This window comes from Dryobates pubescens, chromosome 11, assembly GCF_014839835.1.
Source record: "Dryobates pubescens isolate bDryPub1 chromosome 11, bDryPub1.pri, whole genome shotgun sequence".
Lineage (NCBI taxonomy): Eukaryota > Metazoa > Chordata > Aves > Piciformes > Picidae > Dryobates > Dryobates pubescens.
Genome location: NC_071622.1, coordinates 29,208,116 through 29,226,208, shown reverse-complemented (window position 1 = coordinate 29,226,208; position 18,093 = coordinate 29,208,116). Strand labels below are relative to the sequence as shown.

At 39.9% G+C, this 18,093-nt stretch overlaps 1 protein-coding gene across 2 annotated transcripts in view; it reads left to right on the top strand.

Annotated features, from left to right (window-relative positions):
* The window catches only part of ATG4C (autophagy related 4C cysteine peptidase), a 28,385-nt gene extending 10,620 nt beyond the window's left edge, over window positions 1–17,765 (top strand). For both annotated transcript variants that reach the window (XM_054165173.1, XM_054165174.1), the window contains exons 6-11: window positions 2,259–2,329; window positions 3,845–3,981; window positions 7,484–7,562; window positions 8,247–8,323; window positions 12,587–12,706; window positions 16,599–17,765. In XM_054165173.1, the coding sequence (XP_054021148.1) occupies window positions 2,259–2,329; window positions 3,845–3,981; window positions 7,484–7,562; window positions 8,247–8,323; window positions 12,587–12,706; window positions 16,599–16,769 (655 nt within the window). In that variant the 3' untranslated portion in view covers window positions 16,770–17,765. The remainder of the gene's footprint in view (window positions 1–2,258; window positions 2,330–3,844; window positions 3,982–7,483; window positions 7,563–8,246; window positions 8,324–12,586; window positions 12,707–16,598) is intronic.
* Window positions 17,766–18,093: the final 328 nt, after the last annotated feature.

The following is an 18,093-nucleotide window of genomic DNA, read 5'->3' as shown; positions in this document are numbered from 1 at the left end:
GCAGGAACTGAATTCTGGGCTTTTGTTCAGTCTTATTTCAGGAAAAACCTGGTATTCCTGTTTTCTTTGGGCAGCAGAAGTCCCAAGTATCTCTCCCAAAGCTGGGCTTTAAGCAGAGCTACATTTAATGAAATGTTCTAAAAACTAACCACTCTTTCAACCTTGGAACATGCATAACATTATAGATTTTTTTTTTTTTCGTCTTTTTAATACTGTAACCTGGGGGCTGTAATGTACTGATAGTGTAATGAAATGTCAGAGCTAAAATTGATGTTTTCAGCATTTCTTTGCACACATCAAATTCTTGTGAAACTGTAAATGTATGGCACTATTAATATTATAATTGTATCACAGTAAAAGTAAAGGGTCTGTGACATTCAGTGTGGTTAAAAAAGAAGTCGAATGTCAAACTTCTCCATAGGTTGCACCTTAAGATGCAGTTTCTTTCAATATCACTGATTATTTTTTTTGTTTGATTTGATTTTTATTTTTTATAGCTTGATATGCTTATTTCTTAGTGGATTCCAGTATATCTGTAAGCCAAATCACTAATAAGTCATTTAAGCAGCAGAAGCCCAAGTTCATACTTTTATATATGTGGGAATGGAAGAAATTGGTATGTAAGTATAGAAGTGTATAGCGGTATTTATATTGTGAATAGAAGAATTTGCTATTTAAGAATCAAAATACATTCATCTTAAGTGAACCTGTGCTGAAATAATCAGCTGTGTGTGTGCAGACACACAAATGTCTTTGTTAGCATCATGTATGTGATCTATTTATAATTTTTTCTGATAATAGAAACTGACAGACTTCTTTATTCTTGCTTTGAATTGCAGTAGCCCTTTTACCTAACATTAAAGGGGAGGAATTTGGTCCAGAATTCCATCCAACACAAACCCACCCATCATTTCTGACATTGCAGTTCTGGTGTCCCCGTCGTAAGAAGGACACAGAACTGTTGGAGTCAGTCCAGAGGAGGGCCACAAAGATCATCAAAGGGCTGAAGCACCTCTGCTATGAGGATAGGCTGAGGGAGCTGGGGTTGTTCAGACTGGAAAGAGGAAAGGCTCTGGGGAGACCTTATAGCTGCCTTCCAATACCTGAAGGGATCCTACAGGAAGGTTGGAGAGGGACTTTTCATAAGGGTGTCTAGAGACAGGACAAGGGGCAATAGTTTGAAGCTGAGGGACAGCAGGTTTAGACTGGATCTTAGGATGAAGTTCTTCAGTACGAGGATGTTAAGACTCTGGAACAGGTTGCCCAGGGAGGTTGTGAATGCCTCCCCCCAGGGGTGGTTAAGGCCAGGTTGGATGAGGCCTTGAGCAGCCAATTCTAGTTGCGAGGCATCACTGCCTATGGCAGGGAGGTTGGAGCAGATGATCTCTGAGGTCCCTTTGTACCTGAGCCATTCTCTGATTCCTGCTAGCTCGCTCTCCCTCTCTCTTAACAGCAGCACTAACAATGTATAGCTCTCTCATAACTGGAAAATGACTATATTAAATGACTCTTCAGAGTATGGTGTGGAATAAAGGGATAGTGACCATTTAATGCAAGCCTGTGTTGAAGCCAAAGGTTCATCTTCTCTCTGGAACACTCTAATTTCTTTATTTTCTTTTAGTTTTTAGGACCATTACTCTTCCTCTAAATTATCTTGCTGAAAGTTTTGGTGCAGCCTTACAGCTTTTTATGTCCTAGCCTTTGTTTCAACAAGCAATGCTAATTTGTGCTCAGTTGTATGAACTGAGGTCAACTAAAGAGATCTATCAAGTTAAAAATAATATTTTTGTCAGCAAATGTAGCCTCAAGTATCCCAATACACACAACAGAAAATTGTTATGGACAGGCAGTTGTTATAAACAGAAAGAAATTGGGTAGTGAATATGAATTTTTTTGTATGTGTCTTTGGGGATTTTTTTGGTAGGTTTCATTGGTTTTTATCTAAATGGCCAGATATTGTCATCTTGGCTCAGGAAAAACAGGTTGTGATATACAGTGTATCTTGGTATCCAGTCTTTAAACAAAGAGCCACCACCCTCACCCCATTTGTGTTTATCAGGAGCGGATAAAAATAATGAAAATGGATACAAATTGATTTACCAGGAATGGATAAAAACCAACCAAACAACTTACCCCACCCCAAATCAAAGCAAAAAGCCACAACTAACAAAACCAACCTGTTCCTAAAAGTCAAATAATTTAACTGTTAATTTCTGTAAAACCAAAGATGAGTTAAATAGTTTTGTGTTTGTACTTAGAAAAGCTGTTGAAGAAGCAAGAGACCCTGAGCTGCAAGGAGTAACAGTCTATGTTGCTCAGGATTGCACAGGTAAATGTTGTGATTATGTCAATGTTTGCAAATGGTTTACATGCTTTTTATGCCTTTCAGCAAGCACTTAGCCACAGAGCTCTGAAGGAAAGAAAGAAACTCAAAAATGGATCTCAAAATTGAGCTGATGTAGACAAAGGCGTTCTTGATGCACGCAGATGTTTGCTCCCTTTGAGAATTAGGCATCACAACTTGAAAGCTTTGTACATTGCTTGTTTGGAATCTTCCAGTGGAAGATAATGGAATTCCAAACTCAACAAAATAACTTTTCCTTATGGTCTTCTTTTTGTAATTTTTTTGGTTTGGACTGGAATCTGTTAGTAATTTGTCTTTTACTCCCTTCAACATTGTTTTAGCAATAAGCTACTAGGAACTTCCCTATCTTACTAAAAATGACCTCCCCAAACCAACCAAACAACTGACAAATACTTCAGTTAGACTTGTTAATTGCATTTTATGTGTCTTTTGCACTACAGGATTCTCTTCTACCCATTTTTCTAGTGGGGAAAAAAAACCTATTGTGCCAGTCTGTTAGACCAGTAAGAAGGCATTTTTTGCTTGGAGCTCACCAGTGTGAGCAGGATATTGATCCTGACTCAGTGGTAACCTTTCTTCTGGTCCAGCATAACATTTTAAATAACAACAGGCAGAAGAGCTTTGAGCTCTGGATGTTCAGGAACAGAACATGATGACAAAATAAACTAAACACATTGTGAAGCTTCACACTAATGACCATAGTCCTCAAGATCTAACCCAATGTATTACTAGATCCTATGATTCTATTAATTCAGTAGCCATGCTGAGCTCCCAAAATTTTAGTTGTGTCTTAACTGATCTTGAGGTAGGAGAGACAAGATTGGCATCCCTGGGTAATCAATCAAACTGGTTTTAAAAAGACACAAAACACTTTCACCTGACTTAAAATGACAGCAGAAACTTAAAACTCTATTAATTTTTCACTGCTTTATTCTGGTGATGATTTTCACTCCTCTCTTAGACTGGAGTGAGTTGGACTGTATGACCTTTGGAGGTCTTTTCCACCCCAAACCATTGTATGATTCTATGATTGTTTTTTCACTCACTTTGAATGACTGTGTTGTGTTAACTTTAGACATTGAACCTGGGTTCAATCAGTTATCATCCTTTTTAACATATAGATGTTGCTCTTAGTTTTAGGTTTTCAAATTTTAACCTACTCCTTTTAGAAGAAATTTGTATTAAATGAATAAATATTTACTGGCTTTCTCCCAACCTGCCCCTTCTGCATTTTCTTGGCAAATGTGTTTTATGTGAGCAGCAGCAGATGAGCATTCTCCAAAACACTGCTGGAAATAAGGAGGCATAACCACAGTTTTCATCAGAGTCAGTGGGGAGTTGTGTTTCAGGAGGACAGGAGGGTTTGGAAGAGCTGCAGCTTTAGTTTGTCAAACCAAGTGATGCCGAGCTGTAGCTATGTCTGTGTAAAAACCAGCAGCTGGATTTTAAATATGAATCTTCCTATGTGTCTCCTTTCAGTCTACAGTTCAGATGTTATTGACAGACAGTGTTCTTTCATGGATTCTGGAAAAGCAGACACAAAAGCTGTGATTATATTAGTTCCTGTGAGACTCGGTGGAGAGAGAACAAACATGGACTACTTAGAGTTTGTAAAGGTATGAAACTAGAGTTCAATCATTTTTCACATAGTAGCACTAGGTGGTATGAGCAGTGACTTCATGGTGGTAATCTTCTACCTATTAAATGTGTGGTGGTGATTTTACAGTTGAAGGTTGTAAAGTTTGACTTTACAGATTTTAAATTTCCCTATTACAAGATCAGACATAATTGCAGAGCACATGATGTTCCTTGGTGAAGCAGTGATAACTGGCCTGCTCCTAAAGCTGCTACCTGAAAAGACATTAAGGCAGCTGCTCAAATTCTAACTGGTAATTTAGTTACATATGCTGCTAGAGTTGTGCCATATTAAGCATCAGTCAGCATTTTAAAATATAAATATACGAAATTCCTTGTTCTGTTTCTTAGCTTCTTAAATGTCAAATGGTTTAAGGTTGTTCCTTGTCCGTTCTTCCTATTTAATTTTCTTTTTTTTTCTTCCCCTTAAGAGAGAGAAGACAGAAAATTTTGCTACCTTTAGTCACTACCTCAAGTGGTTTTTTTTCACTCTCTGGGCATTAGGGGGAATGTTTCTAAGGACAGTGATGAAGGATTAGCAAGCAGTTGTCATAAAAATTGCCTGGGAAAAAGTAAAACTCAAGGAGAAGACAGAGGGGAAGAAGGTCTATGCCGTCCTCTCTGCAGATGTTCTGTATATGGTGCTAACACCTGAAGATGTCCAGTAATCCCACCTCTTGAGTACAAGAATGCTTCTCCTAGCCCTGTTCCTGCTTTATCGTTGCTTTTTATGTCTTATAAATTCTTGGTTTACTTTATAAAATACCATAATGTAGTAGCATCAACAAAATCTGAGAGTCTGTAACATCCTTTTTATTATTATTAATTTTACTTTGTTTCTTCGCTGTAAAATTTCTACAAAGACTTGTTTTCTAATGGCACAGAGAGACAAAGCTATGAAGCCTTTTTATTTTGGTGATTAACTATTACATTTGGGGTTTGTTTCCTGCTTCTTGTCTTTTCATACAGTTGATTTTAGAGAAGTTTTAATCCTGTCACAGTTAGGATAAGCCTGTGCTTTCATACATGATCTACAGAAACCTTACTTTATTTTCAATATTAAGTGCAGAACATGCCTGGAGTCAGTCAGGTCCAGGAAAACACACAGTGCTTGTACTTGTAAGCTAACACACAGTTGCTTCTGCAACTTTCCTACAGCTTTCTCAACAAAAGAGTGTGAAAGAGCTGGAGTCTCTTCTGACTTTTATTATTGACAGGTGTCTGTGCCTACTTTTACCCATCAGAAGCTTTTGCCGTTTAGCTCTCAAACCCCCTCTTTTGCCAGGGTAAAACACATTTGCATGGCACTGAGTTTTATAGCACAGTTACCTCATCTCAGCTTGCCTTGTCCAATTCACCAGGTTTCTGCTGCTCATTTACCAAGCTGGGTGCTGCCTTCTGCTGCCTCTTACAACAAGGACTGTGATAAGAGGGCTTTCAATTGCACGTATTAGTCACTCCAGGCTCTATCTTGACTGTCCACAAGAAGTGACTACGTTTTTCAGGGTCTGGATTTCAGTTAAAAATGCAGATTTCAGAATGTAGTACAAGGGGCAATTTTTACAAAGGACTTTATATTTATGGCTGAAAATGGATAAATTTTTTATCATTCACTTCTACAAGAAAATTCCCTTAGATTAAACAGTTATTAATTACTCCGAGTAGCTTTGCTCCCTTTCTCTTTCCCTGGCAGAGAATGTGCCTTCCTTAATTTGTTTCAGCCTTTCCCTCTGATCTGCCTGAAGCTTCTGTATTGCTCAGCCATGGAGGAGTGTTTTCTACAAAATCATTCTCATTATTTTAAAGAAGCATCACTTTGTCTTGACCCCTATAAACCATGCTGTAGGTGCCTTTGTTAGCATCTCAGGTGAGGAGTACAATAGATTTTGTTATGTTCCATTACTTTATCATTGTCTAAGCAGAGAACATTTTCTTTCGAGGAGCTTTGTTCTTATTAGTACATGAAATATCAATCATTTTGTTGAGAGAAATTTTCCCTACTTATACAATGATAATGTAATGGTTATACTTTTAATGGTTTGATCTCTTAGAGGAGAGGATATAGATGTGACTGCCAGCTAATGGAGATTTCACTTCAGCTCAACTGATGGTCTGCTGGATTGCTGTCCCAGTTTGGGCCAGCATCCAAGTTTTTGGACCCAGCACTCATCTAGTGCCGGGAGGAAACCACTGTGATTTATGGGCATTTAAAGGCTGTTCAGTTTTCAGAGTATTTAATGGTCCTGGGCTTCAGTTGCATTAGAACAGTTGGGCTCAGCTTTCCAAAGTGCTCAGTGCTGGCAAAATTAATCTCCCACTGGAGTTAGTGGGATAACTAATGGAGAATGGTGTGAAGCCAAGACTGAATATTCACAAAAATCCTAATGAGCCCTGGTAAAAACAGCCTCATGAAAGCCAGAGGAGTAGAAATATGTTTAAGGGAGAGGGAAGTCCTCTGTGCCTTCTTCCATTCCTTTCCTAGGAGCTTTTAATAGGGAAGTGATCAAGGATGGTTTCTTTGGTGTCAGTTGCCTGTGACTGCATCCAGAGCTTGGGGGTGATAGAGGAATTTCAGTCAGTTGAACTACTGCAGTGGCAAAATCACATGGGTACAGGTAAATCCTTCTCCCCAGTGAGAAAAATCACTATTTTATTATGTAATGATAGATCTCCTAGGTTTGTGTGCTGGCATGGGCAGGTGCACTGCATAACACAGCTCATTGCAGCCTGAATGATCAGAAACAGACTGGCAGCACTGGTGTGACTGCCTCTTTCTGTCCTTAGCACCTCCTAGCTTTGCTGTGGCTGGTAGATTTCTTCCTTGACACTTCCAGACCGGTCCCTGTTGAAATCCCATTAGCTGTATTTGCAGTGTCTCTGTCTCCAAGTTTCTACATACTGATGGCTCTGATTCCTCTACCCTCCCAGTCAACATCCAGTAAGATTTATGGGCCTTGTCTTTGTGTGTCTCTCCTCCTGTATTTTGGGCTGCTGTTTTTAGAGCTGTATCTTGTAATTACTCTTGCTTCAACTGGCATCTTTCCCTATGATGTAGAAGTTCACACTCTAGACAGATTTCTGCATTTGAATGCAAAAAGAAGAGAGCCCTCAGGGCCGCAGGGATGTAAATGAATATGAACTCTGTAAATCTGAATACTTGGACACCTATTTGACTAAGCAACTTGTGCTCAGCTTGTATGACATTAGGTTTTGTTTCTTCCCTCAAAACGATCCTGCCAATTCTCTCAGTGTGTGGGCATCTCATGATAAAAAAGGGAGGACCTTCTCTGGAATATCTGGTGGTGCTTTCGCTTGGGTGAGCTGTAAGCTTCTAAAAATTGAGTCAGGCCCCAGAACGTCAGGAAGTCAAAGAAAAAAAGAAGAAGAAAAAAAAGCTATTTGCCTCAAACAAGCAAAGAAAGAGCCAAGATTTTAATTCCCTTTCATGCTTTCTCTGTTTAACACTGTCCTTTCTTCTTGTAGGGAATTTTAAGCCTTGAGTATTGTGTTGGTATTATCGGTGGCAGACCCAAGCAGTCGTATTACTTTGCTGGATTTCAAGGTTAGTGTTTTAATGTGTTACGGCTCTTCAATATTTTTCTTTAAGAGTTAGGAAGTTAATATTGAGCCAGTGGGGAAATAGCATGATTAAAATAGCAAAATGAGTACCTTATTAATTCATCATATCTACCCAAGTCCAGTCATTTGTCATTTACCCCATACGGTAATTGGATTCTGTAAAATGTACATTTAATTTCCTTTGTTGCACAAACAAGGCATAATTTATCTGTTTCACCCAACTTCAGGAGCCTTTGCTGCTACTGTCTGGCAGTTCTTATTTACATATTTACTGTTTTTACTAGTTTAAGTGGTGTTAGTTGATCCTTAAATGACAAGCAATATATTCTCCCTGTCAGGCTGAAGCAGCACGATGCATTTTTCATACGCAAACTCCAGAATATAATTGTGTGTTTGTAAAAGTAATTTTATCACCAAAAATTAAATGACAGTCTCATCACTTTATAAAAATTCTGCTTATACAAGCATATTTGATTATGCAAAAGTTAATCTGTCCTGCAAAAACCTATGCTGCAGTCAATGAATATCAGCCTGGCAAGCAGTTACTTGCTGGCTCTTCTTTTTTCTTTTTTTTTTTCCCCCAGCTGTTCTGCATAGAAATTGGATTGTAAGCAGTGTAATAATAAGGTGTTTTTTGAATTACTTGTCTTCTGTTTTGTCCTTGTAGATGACAGTTTGATTTACATGGATCCTCATTACTGCCAATCTTTTGTAGATGTCAGCATAAAGGATTTCCCTCTTGAGGTAGTATGGATATAGACCTGGCACTGTTTTCTTCCCATATGAATCAAACACTAATTATTTAGCAATGTTCTAGCTAGCTGCATCTTTATGGCTTTACAGTTACATGTTATTTATCAAAGTTCTGCCCTTCTTTATAGGCCTATAATCAACAGAATGACCAGAGGTTAAAAACTTAACACGGGGATTTAATTTTTACTTCATTAATCTTCATCTGTTTTAATGATCAAAAAACCTCCAAAATAGGTGATCACTTCATTGAAGTCAGTATTTCCAGTACTTAAACCTGAATGATTTGGATTTGGTTTTCCTAGTTTGTCTTTTTTGTCAGTTTTGTTTTTATTTTAAATTCAAGTTGCAATTAAAATCATGGAGAGAATTACTGTTAGTATTCAATAGTAGGACTCTGCTGTCGGGAACCAACCTTCCTGTAGGTTTACCTCCTGCTTTATTTATCCAGGATTTTGTAACATTTCGGTACTGGAATAGGTGGGTATCATTTAAAATGTAACTTCTGCTCCTAACAACTTTGCAGGTCATTTTTTTTTTACCTTCATACAATGGGAAATTTTTGAGGCATGGTAATGAGGTTTTTGGCTGCCTAGATGAATTTTACTCAACTCTTCTGAACTGCTTGGTTTAAAAAAAACGTTGCTGTTATTTTTACTCAAGCTATTTTATAGAATAATAGCAGTTTCTCAGAAACTGACAGGTCTGAAAGTGTAGGTGCTGCATTGATTCCTTCCTGCCCCCTTTCTAGGGTGTGACTTCCTAGGTGCAGCTGGATGTGGTGAATGAATCTCATCAGGCTCTGGCCCTAAAAAACATGCCTGGTTTGGTTTGTTTGTTGTGGGATTTTTGTTGTTGTTGTTCTTGTTTGGTTTGGTTTTACAGTAGTTTTTCCCTTTAACCTCTTGCCAAATAAGTTGCATTGAAAATAGATAGAGCTGAAGGAGGTTATTAGAGAACTCAATTTAGAAGTACCATGGGAAAACATTATCAGTTGCAGAAGTAAGTGTTCAGTAGCTACAGTACTCACAGGAGAAGTACTTGGTGCCATCCATACAAACTGGTTTTGATCTTGTGTCCAAATTCAAAATGGACTTGCAGCCTCCTTAGAGCAACTCTTCATTCAGTGTAGAAACATTCTGGGTGCATCCACTGCTCTACAACAGAGTTGGCTGTTAGTAGTGGCTCCTCACACCACTGTCTTTTGTGGGCTCCCAAACACGGAAACACAGTTTCAAAAACAACATACTGTGTTTTGCTAAGGAAGAGGAACACAAACATATCCCCACCACCTCTAAAAACCTATCTGCCTGCTGTAGAACTCTGGAAGGTTTGCAATGAAATCCTGTAAACAGTGGAAGTGAGTCATACACAACTCTTAAAGTCACACCTAAAGAACTGAGCAGGAGAGCTTAAATTGACTGTTTACACTTAGCATGTAAGTCAGAAGGTGTGTATTGAAGTGATAGATCTTCATAGGCTTCTGTTCTGTACAGCAGCGAAGAGTTCACTTCAGTTGAGAACAGTGGAGTGAACTGCAATGGCTGTTTGTTTTTATCATGAAAAGAAATATTTGTTGATATACATTGAAGTTATCACAATACCTTTGTCAAAATACCAGCAAGTAGCACTGAGGAAAAGTATTTATATCAGAGTTGCACAGGGCTAATATCAAAACCTAGGGCTGACTCCAAGCAAGCACTACATATTTCAGTATTTATGCTTTAAAAGATGCCTTAATTAGCATGGCATGACATAGAAGTATTAGATTATTCTGAATTAAACAAACAAACAAAAGAACAGAGCAGCCAAATGTATTAGAAAATATCCTAGACAGAAACTTCCATTATTTTAGAGATGTCTTTAGATATACCCCATTGAATTATCTGGAAGAAGAGCTGGCGAGTCCCAGCTCTCCCTGCTTGTATTGTGGCAGCAGCCAGAGATGATAACCAAGATCCTTGCCCCTTTATGCTAATGGATGTAGTAAAATACAGCGAAGATTTTACAGTTTAATTGAGTAAGCCAGACAAAAGATGGGAAGGGCACAAAGCAGCAGCGCTGAAGTGACTTCCTTAAGGTCATCCCATAGCTCAGTGGCCAAGCTACAAAAAAACAAATCTTTTTGCTTTCTGTTCTCATGACTAATTCTCCAGATAGTGCTGCAGACTGGCATTAATAGGAATTTCCAAATAATAAGAACAATCAGGTTTTAAAATGTATTTTGGCGGTACATGAACTGCCAGCTTGGCTTGATGGCCATCCTAATGCTTTTCTGCAGACAGAAAACATATTGCAATTTAATGTTTAGTGCATTTAATAGTATTATATCTTTGTCCAGATATGTCAGAGGTAAACAGAAATTGCTTTCTTAGCGTGGATAGTTGCTTGGTAGATTTATCTGTGGGGAGTATTTTCAAAATTGACAAATTGTCCAGAATAAGTTGGAAATCAATCCACTCTCTATTGGCTTCCAGAATCCATTTGTTTGGAGGAGTAGGGGAAAAAAATAAAAATCCTCCCCACTTCTTTGTTGTCCAGTGATTTGTGTGGCATTAAGGCTCCTGCCCTGAAGAGCAGAGCACGACTGTAGTCGCTGCGCTGCTGCTGAGATGTGGTGTTCTGGGGTATTTTAGGCAGGGTTTGGTGGTGTATTCAGTGACTCGGGATTGAACATTCGAAGCACAATTTCTGCATGCGAGATTTGAACAGAATCGGGCTGGGGGGGAAAAGGATGACCGAAATCAGTCTTGTAGAAATAGCACTTCCCATCTTTGCTTTTTTTTTAGCAGAGGTTTAGTAGAAATGCTTTTCAGGTTTGTAAGCGCAAGAACAGTATGTTTCCATATGGAGAGCCATTTCACTGACACACTCAGTGCTGTTTTCATCTGTAGATTGACTTTTCTGATTGGCAAATAAAAAGAAAAAGACAGAATGGGTTTCTGATACACCAAGTGCTTGCTGTGAGCTGCCAAGGGTTGCTGCTGCTGTACCCATAGGAAATGAGAACAGCTGGTGATCCTTCAGAGGGGAAATGCAGTGGTGTTGGTATAAAACCAACTGTGCTGCTGCGTTCTGATGCTCCCGTGGTGTGAGTGAGTTGTCCTGCTCCTGTGATGGTCCTGACCAGCGTGGCGCCAGCAGATCTGGGAGCTGCACATGGCTTGCATGTCACTGTAGAAGGAAACTGTATAGAATATTCCCTGGAGAATGTTGATTACTGGGGGAAGCTGATGAAGAACAAAATCTGCCTTTCCCTCCAGCAGTGTCTCCGGTGCAGTGTGGTGCAGATGTGCTGTGATCACATTTGTTCCTGAGCAGCTAGGCCTGGCTCACCAGTGATGTAAGACAGGGAGATTCTGGGTAGCCCTGCATAGTAGAAGCAGAGTAAAGAGGGGCTACCTTTGAGAGAGAATCAGTGATGACACAACAATTTCAGTTATTGGACAATGAGCTTCACCAGAACTACAGTTCCTGTAATGACTAAACAGAGCCCCCGGGGTTGAAAGTGTCTACTGATTTTTTCCTGTCACAAACTGTGAATGAGGAGCATGGGGAAGGGAGGTTTGTATTTGTTTGTTTTTTCGTATGGCACGGCTGCCGATAATACCGGTTCACAGCACTGTCAGAGCATCATCTGTCACAGAAAGAGATTTCACATTAGGAAAAGAAACATTTATAACGTGGGGCATGTTGTTGCTACTTGTGGGTTATTGCAAGATGGTTTTGTTTTTGTGGGTTTTGTGAGGTGTTTTTTTAACCCATTTAATTTACTGAAGGAAAATGCATGAGGTTGGTTTATTCCATTATATCTCTTTTTATAGAGGCTGGGGGAGGGAAGGGGGCAATGGGCGTTGGTAGTAAAGCAGTAATTGTAAGATAGTGCAAAAGCTGTTACAAATTCAATTTGCAGAAGAGCATTCACCTCCCCTGCCTTGGGAATATTCATAAAGTACTGCTCAGAGCAGCAGAGCTCTGACAGACTTCAAACTCAGTGATGGTGTGTGCAAGTTTGGGGAACACAGTGTAAGCACCAGGAGGTTAGGTACATATGGAGAATAGAATCATGTGAATGTTTGGGAAGGGGGTCAGAAGAAATTACTTTAGAAGTGTGTGCTGGCTTTTTATTCAAGTGATAGAGGGGGACTGTATGTTAAAGCTGTTGGCGGGGGGGTGGAAAAAGTAAATGCATTTGGTCTGTATCTTTCTCAGCCCTAACCAGGTATCTCGTGTTATTTTTAATCTTGAAACTTGCAGTCATTCCACTGTCCTTCTCCCAAAAAGATGTCATTCAAAAAAATGGATCCTAGCTGCACAATAGGATTTTATTGTAGAACTGTGCAGGACTTTGAGAAGGCTTCTGAAGAAATAACAAAGGTAGGTGTTGAAGTGACCACATTGATTCCCCAGCTGTGTGTGTGCTGCCTGCAGATTACAGAGGAGAATCAGCTTCTCTCTGCTCAGCAGACATCATTCTCATCCTGATGTTTATTGCTGCCTTTATCACGATGAGAAATCCAGCTTGGGTTTCATTTCATCAGGTTTTAGGTGTTGGTAAAGCCTGGGGAGAGCCTGGGTTGGATTGGTGTCTGAAGAGCAAGCTGCTGGGCTGTGGCCGGGCTGGCAGCGGCGGGCCCACGAGGTGGCACTCGTGAAATGGGAATGTGGTGGCTGCGGCCAGCCCTGACCAATCCCGGGGATCCCCCAGCCCAGGAGCCAGTGGAAAGGCAGGCAGGCCCGAGGGGAGGGGGCGGGGGGGGGGGGGAGTTGTCTTTAAAGGGAAGCGTTGGATCCATCCCGAACTCTGTATTATTTCTCGTTAGTTTAAGTGCTCTTTTCAACGGCACCTCGGTGCAAGGCAGTGTGTTTGTATTTGGTAACAATGTTCAGAAGTCTACAGAGCAGTTAGGACCCAGCAGATCTGTCTGATCATGTCCTGCCACTTGAAAAACACCTAGAACAGGTTCATTTAGTTCCAAATGGAATGGACTTTTGTTTTCCTTGATTATTGCAGCAGGTGCCTGTATGAATACAGCACTATTCATACCTCGTGGTAGCTGTGGTAGCAAATAAGTGTTTTGTGATCTTAAAAAATAGTCTGTGAAAGGATGCAGCAGAAGATGGTCATAATGTTAACATTCTAATCACAGCAGTTATCACAACAGCACAAAGAATTGGTGTTGGATAGCATTCTGAATGGCTGGGATCAGCAGCATAGCCAAAAAAGCAATTTTACAGAATCATGGAATTGTCAGGATTGGAAGGGATCCCAAGGATCATCTAGTTCCAACACCCCTCCACTAGATCAGGTTACCCAGAGCCACATCCAGACTGGCCTTAAAAACGTCCAGGCATGGGGCTTCCACCACTTCCCTGGACAACTTGTTTCTGTGTCTCACCACCCTTATGGTGAAGAACTTCTTCCTACCATCTAGTCGTGTCATTACCTGACACCCTAAGAAGTCCTTCACCAGCTTTCTTGTAGGCCCCCTTCAGATATTGGAAGGCCACAATAAGCTCTCCTCAGAGCCTTCTCTTCTCCAAACTGAACAACTTTTAAACTTAATCCTGTAAGTAATCTTCAGTAGATTTTGATTGATATTGAAGTTGTTTCTTTGATATACAGAGAGGTAGAAAATGGATTTAAAAAAACAGAAGCTTTTAAGCAACAGATACATGGAAAGATTCAGTAGTGAAGTTCCTATTCTTCCATGTTTTCCTGCTCTGTCATATGTATAAGCAAAGATGTCACAACATGGTAAAAAAAATCTTAATTACAAAATTGATTGCATTGGAAGTTCTTTTCCTCTTTTTTCCCCCCCCTTCATTTGGGATTAAATAAATTTCTTTTTCTGGACATTTGCTGTGAAAATACTTGTGGCTGCTCAGTCTTGGAGCTATTGTCCTTGTATTTTAGATAGAAGTCCTTTAATATTACTGACAGTATTTTATATAAATATGTTTCAGGTACAGTAAATTTGAATATAGAGGAAAGTTTGGATACAAATACAATGTGAGAAATATTCTGTGATTGTTTCTTAATCCTTCCTTTACATCCTTTATTTTTTTCCTGCTCTTCCATTGTTTTTCCCTTTGTTTGCCATTTGAGTGAGAGAACTCTTGAACTATAAAGCATGGTATAGTCCCAGTGCACCTTGTGTAGGCTAAACTGAAAACTTCAGGTTCTTGCTGCTTTCGTTGGCAAGAGTAGCTCAGAGAAAAGATTTAGCTTTTATTACTTGAGGATAAACCTTAGGAGCCATACATTCAGTGATAGAAATTAGGGGATTGAACTCAAGGGCCTAAATGGAGTGACTGGTGAGACTCCAAGTCACATCCAAGTTCCCCTTCGTTTCTGTAATTGCTGTTAGGCAGCTATTGTCAAGTAGTTTAATAATACCTGCAATTAAATGGCCAATAGGTTAAGGAGACCTGGAGACTTGAAGGATGGATTTACTGACTGGCTCTGCTCTTCTGTCTTGCACTTCCAGCCCAAATACCAAGCAGGCACAGCAATTTCTGTCTGGCAGATCCAGGAGGTCAGCAAGGAGCTCTTGCATGGCCCTGAGGTGGCTCTGCCTTTTCCTGGCCACAGCCTCTGCTGCTACTTTCATGTTGTTACTTCACTGGTACCAGGCTCATCTCTGCTGATGCAGTGAACTGTTTCCCTGTCAAAGCCCATGATCTGTCCTAGTGTGGAGGGGCCATCTCTGAAGGGGTGATGGTTGGTCACCATGCATTCCCTGAGATACCATGGTCAGTTTTCTGTTGTGAAGTTGCAGTTAGGACCTGGCCTAAGTCCACCCATCCACTTCACAGACCAGCAAACAGCCTTCGTGTGGATATCAGGCCCTGTTCCTCCTAAGCCATCTTGAACTCAGCCCAGAGAGATTAAGGGTTGGCATCCAATTATCCACTCTTCTCAAGAAAAAAAAGCATTTGTATGGCCTACAAATTTTTTCCCTTTCTAATGCTCATTTCTTACTCTTCTCTTGCTTTGGCTTATTATGTCTGTGTCTCTCCTCTGTCTCCTTGCTCTTTCACCCAGGTTTCACCTTACAATAACCAAATGCAATTAAAATAGACAAGTGGAAAATTTCAGACCACAGTAAAAATCAAGGATTTTACTGTGACTGTGATTTGCCTTTTTTCTTTTTTTTTTAACTCCCCCTCAGCCCCTGATGGCCTTTTTTAAATAGTTCTTACTGCTTAAAGATCTATTTAGGCTTTTTTACTGGCTTTAGATTAATTATTCTAATGAAATCACATTTAGTGATTTCAGTCCCATACCTCTAGGCTAATGTAGTTCTGCACATTGCTGCATCACTCTGCTGTTCTTTCAAAGCAGGTAAGAACTTAAAATAATAATCAGGAACTAATTAAGTGTTCAAAACAACATAAAAGGCTGAAATATCTTTCAGGTTTTGGTGGATTTTTATCTGCTATTAAAGGTGGTATGTTGATCTGTTTAATATTTATCAATCCCCTCCACCTGCTTGCTACATGTTCAGTTTTCTTACATCCAGCTGTAGATTTTTGGCACCCTGGTCACCACAGCCAGTTGCTGTCATCAGTCTGGCTTTAGCCACTTGCTCTTGATTGCCTTATTCACAATGGGTTTAAGCTTTTAATAAAACCATTTGTTATATTGTGCATGGTAATTCTCAAGTTGTGCCAGGGGAGGTTTAGGCTGGATGTTAGGAAGAAGTTCTATACAGAGAGAGTGATTGCCCATTGGAATGGGCTGCCCAGGGAGGTGGTGGAGTCACCATCATTGGAGGTCTTCAGGAGGAGACTTGATGGGGTGCTTGGTGCCATGGGTTAGTTGATGACGTGGGTTGGATTGGTTGATAGGTTGGACACAATGATCTTGAAGGTCTCTTCCAACCTGGTTTATTCTATTCTATACACTAAAAATATCTCCCCAAAATGTTTAGTTGGTGCAAAATTCCTACCTGGGCTTGAGGAAGGTGTTGTGGCCAGTAACTATTCTCTAGAGTTTTTGATCTTCCTACAAGAGCTCCAGCGGCACTGACCCAAACAGCAGGTAGAGGTGAGATCTGTGTGGAACAGAGTGCAGGATATAGGCATGAAATTAGCAGCTACCTGAAGAAGAAATGGAAGTGCTCAACAGGAGGAGGGGATGTGCAATGATTTTGGTTTAATATGATAAATGAAAATAGCATTTTTTTACCTTGCAGCCATCACTGCTTACTGTATTTCTTCATTCCCCATTAACATTTTGTCTGTTGTCTGTTTGATGTTGTAGATGCTGAAATCTTCATCTAAGGAGAAATACCCCTTGTTTACTTTTGTGAAGGGTCATTCTAGAGACTATGACTTTGCTTCAAGTCCACTCCATGAAGAACATGACCTTTTCTCTGAGGATGAAAAGAAAAGATTAAAAAGATTTAGTACAGAGGAGTTTGTCTTGCTTTAAGGACATTTTAAGCAAGATTATTGGCAGCTGTCCAGGGGAACACTTGCCTTTTAAAAAACAGACATCTATGTCCTCCTCCCCCTACCCCAGAAGGCAAGCTTGTGCTGAGATTGCTCTATTTTCATAACAATGATCATGTTTTATATGTTAATAGTCTTTAAAATGGCAATTAGAAATATACTTACTAATGATTTTTGGTCACTACTAAGGCCACGTTGTGCTAGTGAAGGTAGAAGACATTGCTTCGAGCCAGGTGTGCTGCAGTGTGCCCAGATCCTTCTTAGAAAGCTTGGCCAGTCCCTCAAGCTGAGCCTCTCAGTCCAGGACAAACCCTACAAGATCCATGTGGGTTTTATGTCATGGACTCTTATCCATAGGTTTTGAGACCACATTATTTCTGCTTGTAAACAAAACATGAGTTGTGTGGTAAGGGTAGAACTCTCTGTCTTGCTCTGTAAGCCCAGGTCCTACTTAACACTGTGATGGTGCCACACACAGCAGGAGAAAGGTAAGTTGGATCCATCAGGAGTAATTGTCAATTGCAATACTGATAGAATGATATAGGCTGAATTGTGAGTTAAGGTACTATTTAGCAGTATGATTTTATAATGGTTTCTCATTACGCTTGCTTTGGAGCCTTAATATGAGGAGCAAAGATAAAAGATTACCTTTCCCCGCAATTTTTAAAGGTTATACTATTAACATTAACTGCAACCAATCAAAGCAGCTACAGACAATTATTAGAAGAGAGCAGTGTTTGTTTCCTGTTTCAACTATGATCATGTTGAGGCTTCTCTCCTCTTAGTGCAGCTTTTGATGGGGCAGCAGATCTAACAAATTCTGGGCTGTGATTATGTGTTTTTTCTCTTTGGGTTTTTTTGGCAAGGTTTTTTGGGGTGGGGTTTTTTGGGGGCTTTGTTGGTTGGTTAGTTAGTTTTCATTTGTTTTGGTTTTGTTTTGATCTGTGTTATTACTGTACAGATGATTCCTTGATGGGGGGGGGGGTGTGTGTGTGCTCTGATCCCAAACTGGTGTACAGCAATCATTTCCTGTTTTAACAAAGTAAATGAAATATTTAAGAGATGTTATTAACACTGCTTGGAAAATAAACAAGGTGTGAAACCATGAATTGCATGTGCCTTTTATATTAATATTAGAAGAAGTGGATATAATCCTGCATCTGAATCCATATCCTAAGGTGGGAATACTCTGTTTATTTGCAATAAAGGCAGATTTTGTTGTTGTGTTGTAAACCAAATGTGAACCTCTTCTAAGTGCTCTTGTTGCCGAGCCAAATAATCCGCGTCCACATGTATTCATTAAA